Raw genomic sequence first — 17,041 nt, 5'->3', positions numbered from 1 at the left:
GACCCTGCAGTCAAGGTGCAAGAAATCAGGCTGAAACAATAAACAGCAAAGAAGAATTGTCTGACAGACTTTGGGAGGGCCAGGTGTAGCTGATGCAACCCCCCCCAGGGAATCAAAGGCAAAGCATCCATCTTGAAGATGAGCCAGCCACGTGGTGCTCAGCCATGAGGGAAGCTCCCAGGCCTGCTTCTCCTTATTTAGTCCTTTTGTTGTGTTTTTTGTTAAGGTATAATAAGCCTTTGAAAATTTTAAAAATGGGTGGTTGTTTCTCACAGGATGTAAAGGCTGGCACACAGGATGACAAACGTGGCAGGAACCAGTGCAGAAACAGATAAGGAGGTCTGCACTGGTTTTGGGGCACGTTCTGGAACAAGAAGCAACAGTGCATGGCCAAAGGAAAAGTTCAAGGCAGGGCCGCCTTTATTATGGCAGCATTCATTGAACATGACCACTAGAGAGACCCCTCTTAATAAACCTCCCAGATCATAAAAGGACTTTTAGGAGGAGGTGGATGCATGGAAATGAGTTCTAGGAAAATGGTGTTTATGTATTAGAGAAGAAAAACTTTTCAATACCTACATGTGGTTATAAAGAATTAATATCCTGTTGTAAAGTATCACCATACACATAATACAAGAAGAGATCCATCAGTGTCCAGTGCTGGTAAAGAATTCCTGCTTCCTTATGCTTTGCATTGTGTTAGAAAGTTTGTTCTGGCCCATTTCAGCATTAGGACACAGACGGGATGCACAGGAGAAGAGAGAGGAGCTGGGGAGGGCACTGCAGCCACCGGGAGAGGGTGGCAGGAACAGAGCAGCTGCTGGAGGAGAGGAAGGGGCGGTAGGGAGGAAGGAAACCATTCCACTGACCTGTTCCCTGTGGGGCAGCAGCAGGCAAAGGGGTCTGTGCAGATCAGCGGCGCTTCCTGGTGCCTCTTGCTCCTTTGGGATCCATGTCCTAAAGCGGCTCCTGCCAGGTCAGTGCCATGAAGGAGAAAGTGCCCAGATCACCAGGAGCTCCCCATTCCTGTCCTGCTGGCTCTCTCCGTGCCCTGTCCCTCTGTTGTTTCGCAAGGCTTGGCGGGAGAGTCAGAAATTTAATCTTTGGCTACGTCAGAATTTCCCTTCCTCTGAGTTATTTGTCTTGACTTTTTTTTTCTGCCATAGAGGAAGTAGCTCAACATGCAAATTTCTTTGAATGGTTCCTCATTTCCTCCTGATTAGAAACACTCTTCCAAGTGGGACATTCTCCAAATGCTTTCCCTCTCTGAGCAGATTTCTACCATTCCTCCTTTATCTACCCTGAGGGCTCACTGTCCCTCCAGCAGCAGAGAGCTGCTGGTGCTGCTGGTGGCACTGGAATGCCAGCAGTGCTGGGAGTGCTCACAGCACTGCTCAAGCATCTGAGTGATTCTCAGAAACAACTCTCATTCTGGGCTGAGATCCTGGATCATTGCCAAAACCTTCCCTGGCCCCAAGAAAACAAACTGAGCTGAGAATTCTATTTCTGTCAGTCCAGTGCAGGCTGACACAGCCCAAGGGAAGGACAGCATTCAGTTGCTTGCAGCCAGGTCATCAGCACTTAGAGCCCACCCAAATTACTGCCAATCCCCTTAATGATGCAATGAAAGCTATTAGGGACCAGGTTTTGGGCTGCTGTGATCCTCTTTCCAGCCCTTCATTAGAGCTCATCTCCCTCTGCCTCAGACATGGGAGCTCTTGTGTTTGTTTTTAGCTGACCCCACCCCTCTGGGCAACCTGTGCCAGGGCCTCACCACCCTCACAGGGAAGGATTTTTCCCTAATATCCAATCTGACCCCACCCTCTGTCAGTGGGAAGCCATTCCCCCTTGTCCTGTCACTCCATACCCTTGTCCCAAGTCCCTCCCCACCTCTTCAGGTGCCCCATTAGCTCCTGGATCATGAAGTGTTTGCCCTTGTAAGGACTGGGCTGGTGAGGGGATGTGAAATTCCATAGCTGGGGACACAAACAGGATGTCAGCAGGAAGAGAGGTGACAGTTCTGGTCCCAGGGCCAGCAGTTTGCAGGAGGTGCATCCCAAATCCCTGAGGCACATGTCTGCCTGGGTAGGAATCATCTGATCCCAGCTTTCTGGGACTTCCTTGGACTTCACTGTATGCTGCTGTTTGACTGCCAAGGGAGTGTAGAGGATGACCCAGTGGAAACCTGCAACTTTCTCAGGATTAAAGCCAAGAGAGCAGCATGGACTTGCCTCTTCTCAGAAGAAATGACTTTGCTGAAATCCTAAATTATCCCTCTGCTGTGTGCCAGTGCTCCAGCTCACACACAGAATTAATTATTGCATGAATCCTCTTGGAAACTGCATGGAGAAGGTGAAGTACCACTGAAGTTGCAGTGGGGAAACACAAGGGGGAAAACTCGATTTGAATCAAGGCCAAGGACAAGCCAAAGGTGAGCGCTCTGTCTAGGGTGCTGCATCCCTCCCACCCCAATTAGGGTTGATGCACAGCTGATTGTGGGCCAATTACTAGCCCATTCATTTTTATGATATTGACATCAGCTCCACTATGATCAAGCCCTTTAATTTTTTTGCATCCAACATAGTGCATGTTAAAGTTGGCTGAGCTGTTGTAATAGAGCTTGTCCGGAAAATCTGGGGTGACCTGTGCTGCCAAAGTTATCTGTGGCATGTTTTCCCTTGCCACTAGGGGTTTTGTTGGAGACGGGATAAGTTGTGCTCTATGTTGACCTGCAGGTGTAAAGCAGGGTGGCATGGGGGTCCATAGTATAATCTGCATTTTGCCCTCATAATCTGAATCAATAACTCCGGGCTGTACAAAAAGTCCCAACCTGGTGGCAGAGGAACGCCCTATTAACAAAGCATGAGTGTTATTACCAAGGGGTCCCCAGACTCCAGTAGGAGCCAAATGTACCAAAGATGTCATTAGAGTTATGGATTCTCTGGAGGCAAGATCCAGCCTGCCACTGCCTGCGGTTGTAGGCAGGAGCTCGCTTGCTAAAAGTCTTGTCTCACATTTTTTGTGATTCTCCAGGGCACAGACAGACCGGCCCCCAGTTGGAAGTTTCCTGGCTATGTTGCTTTCCAAATCACAGGGTACTGGCAGCGGCAGTCAACAGCCCCGTGTTTTCTCTTCCACACCTGGGACAATCTTTAGATGGTATTTTTATCCCATCCCCTTGTTGAGGGCAATCCTTTTTAAAATGGCCCATGGAACCACATCTAAAACAGCCCCCCACCTGCGTGTCCAGATGCGGAAGTGCGCGGAAACCCAGCGCTGGAAAGCCTCTGCCAGAGAATTGGTGTTATAAGCAGTAGTTCCCACATTTTGGCATGCTCTAACCATATCTGCTATGTCACAACTATGTGGGTTATGAACAGCGAGCAGTGTTTTCTACAATCTTTGTCTGCGTTTGTAAAAGCAAGCAGCTGCAACACAATAACTCCGGCCTCAATGCTGTCGACCCGCTGGGAAGGCGCAGCTTGCAGTCTGTCCAGGAACTGCATTAATAACTCCACTGGAGCCTGTAAAATCTTAGCAAAAGACAGGTTAGAATCGATACCCGTGCCTGGGAATTGCCGCAGGGCCTGCAGGGCTAGGCGAGCGATGATACCGCATGCATCATGCGGGTAGCCTGCCTGCGCTGCAGGGACTGCACAGGGACCCTCTCCGGTCAGCTGCACAACGGCGACTGGTGCATTTCTGTCCTGCAGCACTTCCGCCTGGGCTGTACACAGCTCTCGGTAATCGGTGAGCCAGACTGCAAACTGCGTCACTCTTAGGATCATTTTCATTATGCTTTTCCATTATGCTCCTCGTGGGGAGTGAGGACGTACACGGCCCTGTCGGACTGTAGGTAGCTCAGGGTGTGATGGCAGGATATACCACTTTCTTTCACTAGCGCCCTCAGTTCTGTAATTACTTTATGATCTAGCTCCTGATGTGCTGGCTGATGGCTTGGCGCATATATTACTGGGCAGGCTGTAATGACCATCAAATCGCCCTCCTTCATGGCCGCTTCCTGCCGTTTTTGCCAGTGCTGGACTACTGCATCGCCACCTTGGGCAGGAAGTGAGCCCGCCGCCACTTGCGAGATGAGAGTTCTGCACCCAGGGGTCCTGCCGTGCAGGAATTTTATTGGGGTAAGGCAGTCCTGCAGGGCTTGGGTTGATCTTGGGGTAAAGCAATTCTGCAGGGTTTGGATTAATCTTGGGGTCATATATGGGTTCTGGTGGCACTGAGGGTTCAGGGGAATTACCATCCAAACCTGCGAAATGGCCGACATTCATGGTTGACTTCCTTTAATGGCCGCCATGATTGTTCCCCATGTAGCGAGGTGCCCACAAGCTTCGGCATTGCCGTCCCTGGTGATATCAAAAAGCCTCTGCTGTATTGCTTGCCAGGCTGCGGATAAAAGGTGCCACTAAAGGGAAAATCTTTAACTTTAGACATCCAGTCCAGCATGGTGCTTAGTTTCACATCAGCCACATTAATCGAATGCTGATGAAGGAGCTGCCTTACCTATCCCCAGCTCCTGCTTTGTTCCAGGGATATTCCATCTCTGATACATTCTCCCACAGGCCTACTCATCCCCTAGGAGAAGCTGGTGCACTTTTAAATTCCTGAGTTCCTTCCCGAAATTCTCTTGGATCCTTTCTTGGATCCTTTTCCCAGACTCTTCTCGGCCAGTTCCTTGACCTAGTGGAAGCTGCTACTAGACCGGAGAGCACATCCTGGGCCACCTTTATATGTCCTGATTCAGGCCTGCCATTTGTAGCACTTGGAACAAAGCAACACGGACCCCCTTATGTATCCGAAGGAGATCGCTTTATTATAAAAATAGGCCGCTGTTTATACCTTTAATCTCAACCTGACATAATGGAAACCAAACCAAGGCCTAACAGAACTAAACTAGAAGGAGGGCACCCATTGGCTGGCTCAGCTGCAGTGCTGCTATCATGTCCTACCATCCAATCAGCTTGCTGCTCATACAGTATCCACCTGCCCTACCATCCAATCAGCTTCTGGCTCATACGCTGTCCACGTGTTCCTGCAGCCAATCACCATCTCACTCCCATCTGACTCTCCCCTCACCCCGATTGCCTCTCAGCCCTCAGCCGACTCCCCGCACCCAGCCGCAGCTGGGCCTTTCCCTCAGGGCCTTCTGGCCAGCACAGGCCTTGGCAACCTTAACAATTAGAACCCCATGTCCTACACTCAGTTGTACCACACTGGAATCAAACAAAAGACATAAATCCAGATCTGATTGCGGGGCAGTTACAGAATGACACAGATCCCTACAGCCTGGACTGTGGCTGAAGCTGCTGTGCAGAGTCGCTGTTCAGCTCCTCCTGAGGGGGGCCAGGTTCAGGAGGGAGGTGGTCAAGGTTTCCTTGGACACTGATGCTGGGGAACCAGAGGATGGATGGCCCCATTCTGCAGAAGAGCAGCATAGCCCCTAATCTCTGTGCCATTAAGTGGTCCAAGCATCTGGTGATGGGAAATTCCATATTCCATGTACTTTCTGGATACAGGCACAGGAGTTCAGTAGAGTTCACTATTGACAAACGCTTCATTCAGAAGGATTTAATTCTAGAATTAAAGAATGTGACAAATCCACACTGAAAGCATAGGGGAATGTTTCAGCTCTGCAGCCCTACCTGGTGTCCCTTCCCATCAGCTGGGAATGCAGGGCCGGCTCTGCTGGACAGAAGGGGAAGGATGCTCCATGTGTGCTGCCAGCCCCTCTCCTGCCATCGAGAGGCACCAGCCCTGCAGGGATTTGGGAACTCATCACCACTCCATGCTGGGAGTGTCCCCAGGGATTAATGTGTCCTGTGTAATTACTCCTGTGTAATTCTTTGCAGGCAGGAGTTCCCTGAAAAACACCATGAGTCTCATCTGCTGAACCAAAGGAGATGGAGTTCATTCCCTGGGGCCGAGGCCATGAGGGTCATTCCATGGGGAATAGAGCTGGGAACAGCACTGAGCCCAGCTGCACTGCTTGGAGCCATGTGGATCCAGGAGGGAGGAGGAAAGCCATGCTCCAATGTGCTCCCTGCAGAGCATCCCACAAAGATCACCCAAGGCAAAGCCCCTGTTCCCTTCTCCTGCAGGAATACAGCACCCCAGGGAGGGTGAGCCTGTGGATATTTATTAATCAGGAATTACTGATTAATATCAAGGAAAACCCTCAGCTTCTGTGAGGAGGTCCTTCAGCAGAGCAGTGGAAGGCATCAACAGGCTCACTTCCTCATGTCCCTGGAGGCATCTTTGCTGTGGTCAGTTTTTTCTTTCTGCTACTCAAAGACCCTCTGGAGGGAGAGCTGGAGGGACCTCACTCTACAGAGCCTCCAGCAGCTCGCCACAGAGCAGGCCCTCCAGGAGCTCCCCGCCAAGAAGTAGATGAAGGGTTTGATGCTGCTGTTGATGCTGGCGAGCAGGAAAACAGCCTGGGAGGGCACATCGATGTAACCGAGCTGCTGCAGGAAATTGCAGAAGCTGAGGAGGAGAGTTACCAGCGCAGTGAGGTGGAGAACCATGTCACGCCTCTTGGGTTGCTGCTGCTGGGAGCCCCACTTGGCCTTAATGAAATCAATTGTGCCAGAAATGAGCAAGGGTGCAGCCAAGAGGAGCAGGATGCTGGTGTACATGGAGATGAGAGGCACACGGCAGTGCTCCTGCTCTTGTGACTGGCACAGGAATATCACAGAGGGAATGACAGTGAAGAGAGCAAAGAAGGCCCAGGACTGGACACTTCCCACCACCAACCACGTTCGCTCGGAAATGTCCCAGTGGCAGCAGAGCTTCCAGAGCTTGTCCATATACTGCACAGTGCCACCAGGCCTCAGCCAGAACAGCGCCCAGTAATAGGAGACCACTGACAGCTGGAAAAGGAAACGCAGGTACAGCATGGGCATGACAGGAGAGCAGGAGACATCTTCCACCAGGAAGAGGAAGGCAGTGGGGACTGTGAGGAGAAGGAAGAAGATGTCGGCGACAGTCAGCTTAAAAATGCCAGAGTTATTGTATTTCAGGCTGAGGAGCCGGAGGACAGCCCCATTCCCGGCCAGCCCACAGAGGCAGATGAGCAGTGTCACACTGTGGATGGCCACGGTGGTGACATCTGTCTCACACAGATCATCTCCTTCAGTGGGTGAGACGGGATGTGGGGACATGGTGCTCCCCTCCACGGATGGACGCTGGGCAGGCAGTGGGATGTGGCCCCTGGCTGTGGTCAGAGTGGATGGGCAGTCAGTGCTTGGAGAATCCAGGGATGGACCATGCGGCTCGTCAGCAGCTCCCTGCAGTGGGAAGGATTCAGTGGGGAGGAGTGAGATGTGCAGGGGAGGAGAGCAGTGGAAATGGTGGGGTGGGAGAGAGTGGTGGGAGGGTTGGGCTGTTCAGGCACAGGGCAGAGGAGGGGGGAGCTGGGGAGGGCACTGCGGTCAGCGGGAGAGGGTGGCAGGAACAGAGCAGCTGCTGGAGGAGAGGAAGGGGTGGTAGGGAGGAAGGAAAACATTCCACTGACCTGTTCCCTGTGGGGCAGCAGCAGGCAAAGGGGTCTGTGCAGATCAGCGGCGCTTCCTGGTGCCTCTTGCTCCTTTGGGATCCATGTCCTCAAGCGGCTCCTGCCAGGTCAGTGCCATGAAGGAGAAAGTGCCCAGATCACCAGGAGCTCCCCATTCCCGTCCTGCTGGCTCTCTACGTCCTGCTGGCTCTCTCCGTGCTCTGTCGCGCTGTTGTTTCGCAAGGCTCGGTGGGGTCATTGGGCAGTCGGAAGTGGTTTGACATCTTTGGCTAAATAATTGCTCCACAGCCTCGGGGTTGCTGATCCTGGGTTGGTTTTTTTTTGTTGTTGTTGTTCGTGTTGGTTTTATGGTGGGTTTTTTTGGGTTTTTTTTGTTTGGTTTTTTTTTTGTTTCCCCTGCAAATCAATTGGTCTTTTTCTTTGTAGTGAGAAGTTTTTTAAACTACAACAAGGCACAAAAAAAGGTCCAGAGGCACGCCGCCCAAAACAGAAACAGGCTTTGTACCCTCTTGGTAAGCCACCCCCGGTAATCCATCCCCCACACTCAGACAGATTCCGCTTTTCCGGCACAGCTCCTCCTCCGTCCCGCCTTCCCGGAGCTTGTGCAGCGCTTCGGGCTTCGACTCCCCGCAATGCTCAGAGATCAGCATTGCAACTTTCAACATCAACACAACACTCACGTTAGAAAAGCTCCAAATCTTTACAGAGCTTCTTTTAACATTATAACACACATAATATTCATTCAACATTTGTGAGAGTCAATCACCATAGCACCTGTTTATAACATCTGTGAATGGCTCCACATTTCCCCCTAATTAGAGACACTCCTTCCCAGGAGAGTGTCCCATTCTTCAACTGCCTCCCTTCTCCTGACAGGTTTCTGCCATTTCTCATTTCTCTTCCCTGAGGGGTCATGGTCCCTCCAGCCGCAGAGGGATGCTGGTGCTGCTGGTGGCACTGGAATGGTGCCAGCACTGCCGGTGCTGGTGGAGCACTGGGCTGCCTCTCAGAAACAGCTCCCTTGCTGGTGAGAGGTCCGGGATCATTGCCAAAACCTGCCCCGGGCCCAGCGAAACAGAGATGAGCCAAGAATTCCCATTTTTTCACTCAAATGCAGGCTCACACTGCCCAAGGGAAGGACAGCAAACAGTTGCTTTGTGTTGATTTGGCACAGCCTGGTTTTTTGGTAGCAGGGCAGGGCCACAGAAAGGGGCTCCTGGGAGAAGCTGCTGGAACCTTCCATCATGTCCGACAGAGCCAGTTTCTGACGGCTCTGAAGGTGGCCATGCTGCTGGCCCAATCAGAGAGGTTGGTAACGCCTCTGTGACACCATATTTCAGAAGACAATCAAAGCAGCACACGCAGTTTTTACCAGGGATGGCGAGGCACCGCTGCCGGGGCCATCCCGGTGTGGTGTGCGGTGACGCGCCGCGGCCGCTGCCATCTCGGTGTGGCCCACGGCGAGCCTTGTGGAGGGCAAGACCCGAGCAGAGACAGAGAGAGAGAGAGAGGTCCCTTGCTTCCAAACCAGAGCAGTCTGTCTTTGGAGGACTGCGCCCCGTGGAAGAGTGACCAAGACCATAACAGTTTGGAGGAGACTGTTTGCCCCAGGAGGGACTCACATGGCAAGAGTTTTGTCAGGACTGCTGCTCGTGAGATTAGAGCCACACAGAGAAAGTTCACTGAGAACTGTCGCCTGTGGGAGAGATCCCATGACATAGCACATAAAAGCTCCTCTCCCTCAGCTAACAGAAGAAGATCTCAAGTGATGAATTGACCAAAACCCCCATGCCCGGTCTCCCTGCACTCTCAGTGGGAAGGAGGGAGGTGCTGAGGGAAAAAGAAAGTGTTTTAAAATTTTATTTTACCTCTCATTATCATCCCCTTAATCGGTTAATAATACATTTACTGAATACCAGTATATTTTAACCTGTTTTTTTCTATTCCTGGGTGTGTTTTTTCTCCCAGTCCCCATCTCAACTCATGAGCCCTTTCTTAATTTCTGTTTCCCTCTCCTCTGCCCAGCTGAGAGCAAGAGAAGGTGAGTGAACGGCTTTGGCGGGTGCCTGGCGTTTGGCCAGTGCCAAACCACAACAGGCTTGCAGCCAGGTTATCAGCATCAGAGCCCACATTCCTTACTGCCAGCACCCTGGATGATGCAATAAAAGCTACTGGAGACCAGAGTTTGGTGTCCTGTGGTGCCCCTTCCAGCCCTTCACCAGAGCTCATTGTCCTCCTCCTCCTCAGTCTTCGGAATACTTGTGGTTGTTTATTCCTGATCTCAGCCCTTTGCAAGCAGGGACACCTTCCACTAGACCAGGCTGCTTCAAACCCCATCCAGCCTGGCCTGGAACCCCTCCAGGGATGGGGAGGCCAGAGCATCTCTTGGAACCTGTGCCAGGGCACACCACCCTCACAGGGAAGAATTTCTTCCCAATATTCAGCCTAACCTTGTTCTCTGGCAGTGGGAAGCCATTCCCCCTTGTTCTGTCACTTCAGTCCTTTGTCCAAAGCACCTCTCCAATTCTTTAGGCTCTGGAAGGGGCTCTAAGGAGTCCCTGAAGCCTTCCCTTGTCCTGGATGAACACACCCAGCTCAGAGACCACAGTGAAGCCACAGGGATGAGGTTGATGCCCCATGGAGACAACGGTGACAAACCCAGGTGTCACCCTGCTCCTGGAAGGGGGTGGCTGTGCTGAGGACCACGGACTCCCCCTCCCCTTGCAGCTGCACCATGCGAGCCTGCTGAGGGAGAGGCCAAAGCCAGGGCAGAGGAAGAATTTCTGAAGGCACAAAACCAGCAGCAAGGATATCAGTAAAAAACAGGTTTAATAATATGCAACTGCACACCAAAGTGCTGTGCCTGTGAGTGTCTTTGTGTGTGAGTGCAAGGGCAGGTGACAAAAGGACAGTGAGGGTAAGAATTAAAATCAAAATGTCCCAAAACCTTTTAGCACTCAACAGCACCTTAGATATACATTAATATTAGGAATTCAGCAGAGGAATATCACTTAGCAGCATTTCACCTTAGTTATGCCTGATACTTCCTGGCAGGCCTGACCCACTGAGATGTCTCAGGCGCTGACACACCTGAGAGAGCAGCATTTCCCCCACGTTTGCCATGGCAGATGCAGACGTGTGGGCACACAGCCAGCCAGAGTCAGTGCAAGGTGCCTGTGAGAAATTCCCCTGGCAGGCAGTGAAATGCTGCCTGCGGATCCCTTTGCAGCTCCTCCCTGTGCCAAGGGCTGGGCCTCGAGCACTGCGGGGATGGGCCCAGGAGCCGCCGGCGTTCGGGGATCAGCCCAGGGCAGCACACGGGAGAGATCCCAGCTGGGAGAGGCCCCAGTGCCAGGGAGCTTCTGCTCAGCGCTGCCGGGCCCAGGAGAGCTCCAAGGGGCTCCTTTTGGGCCGCTGCTCACAGGCCCCAAGGGATGGGCGTCAGGCACAGCAATGGCTCCCCCTGGCCACACTTGGGGCCGGCAGCTGTCTGTGAAAGGGGGAGAGCAGGGCTGGCGTGGCATTCAGGGAAGCAAAATAATTCCCCAGGCTGTTGATAAAGCCCAGGAGGTGTTTGGAGAGCAGCAGTTCCTGGAGCAGAGGGTGTTTCTGCTCAGCGCCAGAGGAGCTGAGCCCAGGGGCTGCTCCTCAAGGCTGAGGCCTCACAAGCACGGATCAGAGCCCAGAGCGGCCTGGAAAGGGGCTGGGATGCACCAGCACAGGGAGGGTGACCCTGTGGGTATTTATTGATAGGAGACTCAAGGAATCCCTCAGCCACTGTCCCAGGGTCCCTCAGCAGGGCAGTGGAAGGTGCAACAGACAGACTCAGAGCATTGCGTCCATGGCAGGATCATTTCTGTGGGCAGTGTTTTCTTTTGGCTCATCAAACACCCTGTGGATCGCCTTCCTCAGGGACTGCGTGGAGGAGTGCCTCCTGCAGCTCTCCATGGAGCAGTGTGTCCAGCAGCTCCCCATGGAGCAGTCTCTCTTCCAGTGCCCCACCAAGAAGTAGATGAAGGGTTTAATGCTGCTGGTGATGCAGGTGAGCAGGAAAACGACCTGGGAGGGCACGGTGGTGTAACCGAGCTGCTGCAGGAAAGACCAGAGACTGAGGGGCAGACTGAAGAGTGCAACGAGGACGATAACGATGTCGAGCCTCCTGTGCTGCTGCTGCTGGGAACCAGGCTTGAAATGAATGAAGAGGATTGTGCTGGAAATGACCATGGGTGCAAGAAATAGGAAGAGGTTGAGGGCGTACATGGAGGTGAGAGCCACCCGGCATTGCTCCTGCTCGTGTGACTGGCACTGGGAAGTCACTGTGGGATTGACAGCGGTCACAACGAAGAGGAGGACCCAGAACAGGACACTCATCACCATCAACACCAGGCGCTCAGGAAGTTGGCAACCACAGAAAAACAGGCAGAGGATGGACCTGCACCTCTGAATGCTGATGAACATCAGCCGGTACAGCCCCATTGTGTAGGAGAACAGCGACAGGTAGAAAAGAAAGCTCAAATACATCAGGGGCATGATAGCAGAGGAGGACACTTCCTCTACAAGGAAGAGCAGGGTGGAGGGAACCAGGATGATGAGGAAGAGGAAATCGGTGATGGCCTGGTTGAAGACAAAGTCGGTGTTGGGATTAATGTGGAGGACCCGGAGGAAGGCACCATTCCCAGCCAGCCCACAGAGGCCGATGAGCAGCGTCACAATGTGCATGGCCACACTGGAGACATTGATCTCACACTGACCAGGTTCATCGTTGGGTGAGGTGAAAAGAGGGGACACGGTGCTCACCTCCATGGATGGACGCTGGGCAGGCAGTGGGATGTGGCCCTGGCTGTGGTCAGAGTGGATGGGCAGTCAGTGCTTGGAGAATCCAGGGATGGACCATGTGGCTCCTCAGCAGCTCCCTGCAGTGGGAAGGATTCAGTGGGGAGGAGTGAGATGTGCAGGGGAGGAGGGCAGTGGAAATGGTGGGGTGGGAGAAGGAGGTGGGAGGGTTGGGCTCTTGGGCAGGAGGCTGATAAATAACACAGAGAATAAACATTTTCAGTTCTTCTGAAGTTGTTCAAAAGCAAAGTGGCCAATATTTTAAAAGGATGTGTAATAGATGGATAATGGGATGACTGGCTCTTGCAGTTAAGCGATGAATACTGTGTGAATATTAAGAGAAGTGTTATGGTTTATATTTATGTTATTGTAGTCCGTTTTTTAGATGTTGCCTGTTCTCCCCACAGTTGCCTTCTCCCCCCTCTGTATTGTTGCCATCAGAGTGCCTGAGTCATCTAGGACAGGTAGAAAGAATGGGTGTACAAAAGCTTATTGCTGGAGCTGGGAATGCAGCATGAATACACCTGGCTCTCCAAACAAGATGCAAGAAATCAGGCTCAACAATAAACAGCAAAGAAGGGTTGACTGACAGACTTTGGGAGGGCCAGGTGTAGCTGATGCAACCCCCCCAGGGTATCAAAGGTGAAGCATCCATTTTGAAGATGAGCCACCCACGTGGTGCTCAGCCATGAGGGAAGCTCCCAGGCCTGCTTCTCCTTATTTAGTCTTTTTGTTGTATTTTTTGTTAAGGTATAATAAGCCTTTGAAAATGTTAAAAATGGGTGGCTGTTTCTCACAGGATGTAAAGGATGATAAATGAAGCTGGAACCAGTGCAGAAACAGATAAGGAGGCCTGCAGTGGTTTTGGGGCACATTTCGGAACAAGAAGCAACAGTGCATGGCCAGAGGAAAAGTTCAAGGCAAGGCCACCTTTAATATGGCAGCATTCATGGAACATGACCACCAGAGAGACCCCTCTTAATAAACCTCTTAATGAGTTCTAAGAAAATGGTGTTTATGTATTAGAGAAGAAAAACTTTTCAATACCTACATGTGTTATAATGGATCAATACCCTGTTGTAAATTGCACCATAGAATACAAGAAGAGATCCATGTGTGTCCAGTGCTGGTAAAGCATTCCTGCTTCCTCATGCTTTGCATTGTGTTACAAAGTTTGTTCTGGCCCATTTCAGTATTAGGACACAGACGGGATGCACAGGAGAAGAGAGAGGAGCTGGGGAGGGCACTGCGGTCGCCGGGAGAGGGTGGCAGGAGCAGAGCAGCTGCTGGAGGAGAGGAAGGGGCAGTAGGGAGGAAGGAAACCATTCCACTGACCTGTTCCCTGTGGGGCAGCAGCAGGCAAAGGGGTCTGTGCAGATCAGCGGCGCTTCCTGGTGCCTCTTGCTCCTTTGGGATCCATGTCCTAAAGCGGCTCCTGCCAGGTCAGTGCCATGAAGGAGAAAGTGCCCAGATCACCAGGAGCTCCCCATTCCTGTCCTGCTGGCTCTCTCCGTTCCCTGTCCAGCTGTTGTTTCGCAAGGCTCGGCGGGAGAGTCGGAAATTTAATCTTTGGCTACGTCAGAATTTCCCTTCCTCTATTTGTCTTGACTTTTTTTTTTTTTTCTGCCATAGAGGAAGTAGCTCAACATGCAGATTTCTTTGAATGGCTCCTCATTTCCTCCTGATTAGAAACACTCTTCCAAGTGGACATTCTCCAAATGCTTTCCCTCTCACAAAAGATTTCTACCATTCCTCCTTTATCTACCCTGAGGGCTCACTGTCCCTCCAGCAGCAGAGAGCTGCTGGTGCTGCTGGTGGCACTGGAATGCTGGCAGTGCTGGGAGTGCTCACAGCACTGCTCAAGCATCTGTGTGATTCTCAGAAACAACTCCCATTCTGGGCTGAATTTCAGGGTCACTGTCAAAACCTTCCCTGGCCCCAGGAAAGCAAAGTGAGGCAAGAACTCTATTTCTGTCATTCCAGTGCAGGCTGACACAGCCCAAAGGGAAGGACAGCACTCAGTTGCTTGCTGCCAGGTCTTCAGCACTTAGAGCCCACCCTAATTACTGCCAATCCCCTTAATGATGCAATGAAAGCTATTAGGATCCAGGTTTTGGGCTGCTGTGATTCCCATTCCAGCCCTTCACTAGAGCTCATCCTCCTCCTCCTCCTCAGACTTGGGAGCTCTTGTGTTTCCTTTTACCTGACCCCACCCCTCTGGGCAACCTGTGCCAGGGCCTCACCACCCTCACAGGGAAGGATTTTTCCCTAATATCCAATCTGACCCCACCCTCCATTAGTGGGAAGCCATTCCCCCTTGTCCTGTCACTCCATACCCTTGTCCCAAGTCCCTCCCCACCTCTCCTGGAGCCCCATTAGCTCCTGGATCATGAAGTGTTTGCCCTTGAAAGGACTGGGCTGGTGAGGGGATGTGAGATTCCATAGCTGGGGACACAAACACAGTGCCAGCAGGAAGAGAGGTGACAGTTCTGGTCCCAGGGCCAGCAGTTTGCAGGAGGTGCATCCCAAATCTCTGAGGCACATGTCTGCCTGAGTAGGAATCATCTGATCCCAGCTTTCTGGGAATTCCTTGGACTTCACTGTAGGCTGCTGTCTGACTCCCAAGGGAGTGTAGAGGATGATTGAGAGGAAACCTGCAACTTTCTCAGGATTAAAGCCAAGAGAGCAGCATGGATTTGCCCCTTCTCAGAAAAAATTACATTGCTGACATCCCAAATTCTCCCTCTGATGTGAGCCAGGGCTCCAGCTCACACACAGAATTTTATTGTATGAATCCTCGTGGAAACTGCGTGGTGAAGGTCCAGTGCCACTGAAAATTTGGTATACAAATGGGAAAACTCGATTTGAATCAGAAATCAAAGTTTAACAGCACATTTGTAGAGCAGGGTCATAAGGATCCATCCCCTCAGAAATGAGAGGGAGCAAGTTCAGGCTGTGCAAAAGACAGGATTTTGGGAGTGGGGTTGCTATAAAATGGAAGAGAAGCTGACCTGGAGACAAACTGCTTTGGCCATGGTCTGGTTGCTGAGGCTGTCTCCTGTTCCTCATTTCCTGCCCAGAGTGAAGAGCAGATGAGGAGCAGAGCCTTGATCCCGTGGCAGGCTCTGAAGCAGTTGCCTGTTTGTGAGAGCCCTGGAGAACACGAGCCAGCCCGGAGAACAGGGGGCTGTGGCAGGAGCTGGGACAGAGCCCGCGCCGGACGCTGCTGGGGCTCAGCCCGCGGGCTGGGCTCCCCTTTCCCAAGGGAGCATTGCAGGGAACCTCCTGAAGATCCCGAGCCAGGGACAGCAGCTGCAGGGTGGGAGGTGAGGAGAGTGCACTGCGGGGAAGTTCTCCAGGCTGCGAGAGGAAACAAGGTCAGGCTCTTCTCTTTCACCCTAATCAGTGCCCCCTCATTGGGTGGAACCTGGCTATTGATTTTGGGGGCAGAATTGAGGTCTGTGGGGAATTGAAAGCTAGAAATACTGAGGGAAAAGGGAGGGAATATTGAAATGAGTGTCCTGCTGAAGGAATCCTCTAGCAGCTGAGTGATATCAACAGACCCCTGAGAGTCCAGGTCAGATCCATCCCAAAGCCATTTGCTCTGGGCTATCTCCATGGGCAATCCTCTCCTTCTGCAATTGTTTTCCTCCTCCAGCTCTGTCCTGTCCACAGCCAGGAAGGAGGGATCTCCCTGGCTTTTGTGCCAGGCACGCCAGACCAGGCTCCCACATCCTACTTGCCATTTGTCCGGTCCCTCACCCGTCCCTGTGCTGCTCCACATGGAAGCTGTGGGTGGGAAAAGATGGAAATGCCACGTTTGGGGGACAGCAGCCCTGCTCTGGTGTGTGTGTTTGTCACCCCTGCAGCTGTGTGAGGGGAGGAGAAGCAGCAGAGGTGTCCCCATGAGCACTTTGTGCCCTGCCACGGAGGGAGCCAGCCCTGCCTGCTGGAGGCAGCCCGCTGGGAAGGCATCCAAGGGGAGCTGGAATGAGGAGAGCCACGACAACTGGACCCAGTGTGCCAACAGGCACTGGAGCAAAGCGCCTGTCACGCTGCTGCTGCTGCTGCTGTGCCTGTGTGGGATGGTGGGAACGGGGCTGTGCTCTGGCTCCTCGGCCCACAGCAGTGCCCTCCCTCTGGCTGACTGCCTGGCTGGGAGCTGTGCACAGGGATTCACCCCCTCTGTTAGTGTGGCCTTGCAGAGGGCTTTTGAGGATGTGCCAGAGCCAGGGAATAGGGACAACACCGTGGAGTCATCATGAAAGAGAGGCATCATAAAATAGAGCTGTAAAATACCCAGAGTAGGAAGGGAGCCACAAGGATCATGGAGTTCAGCTCCTGGCCCTGCACAGGACACGCCAACCATCCCAGCCTGTGCCTGAGAGCATTGTCCAAATGCTCCTTGAGCTCTGTCAGGCTGGTGCTGTGTGCAGCAGGGGAACTTCTGCCTGGGGTTTACACTGAATGACGTGAGGAATCCTCATGGAATGGTTTGGGTTGGAAGGAACCTTAGAGATCATCTCATTCCATCTCTTCATTGGCATTGGGGAGGCATACCCAGGAACATTTATGCTTTGAAATCTGCTCCTTTGAAAGGAAGCTCAGGTACTGAGTGGACTGGGTGACACAAGAGACAAGGAAGGTGCTTGGAAGTAGAAAAAGTGCATTGGAGGA

General features: G+C 52.3%; 1 protein-coding gene and 1 long non-coding RNA gene across 4 annotated transcripts in view; one reads left to right on the top strand and one right to left on the bottom strand.

Moving 5' to 3' along the window:
• LOC119701256 (mas-related G-protein coupled receptor member H-like) overlaps positions 1-14,350 on the bottom strand; it is a 52,396-nt gene extending 38,046 nt beyond the window's left edge. The window contains exons 1-2 of one of the 3 annotated variants that reach the window (XM_038137701.1): positions 13,700-14,350; positions 12,329-12,444 (exon numbers count right to left, since the gene is read on the bottom strand). In XM_038137701.1, the coding sequence (XP_037993629.1) occupies positions 12,329-12,334 (6 nt within the window). In that variant the 5' untranslated portion in view covers positions 12,335-12,444; positions 13,700-14,350. The other 2 variants (XM_038137700.1, XR_005257047.1) reach the window with 2 other exon arrangements.
• Positions 4,721-17,041, top strand: part of LOC119701262 — a 30,508-nt gene continuing 18,187 nt past the window's right edge. The window contains exons 1-2 of the long non-coding RNA XR_005257051.1: positions 4,721-4,773; positions 17,006-17,009. This is a non-coding gene — a long non-coding RNA (uncharacterized LOC119701262). The remainder of the gene's footprint in view (positions 4,774-17,005; positions 17,010-17,041) is intronic.

This window comes from Motacilla alba, chromosome 5 (assembly GCF_015832195.1).
Source record: "Motacilla alba alba isolate MOTALB_02 chromosome 5, Motacilla_alba_V1.0_pri, whole genome shotgun sequence".
Taxonomy (NCBI): domain Eukaryota; kingdom Metazoa; phylum Chordata; class Aves; order Passeriformes; family Motacillidae; genus Motacilla; species Motacilla alba.
This window is presented reverse-complemented; position numbering and strand designations above follow the sequence as displayed.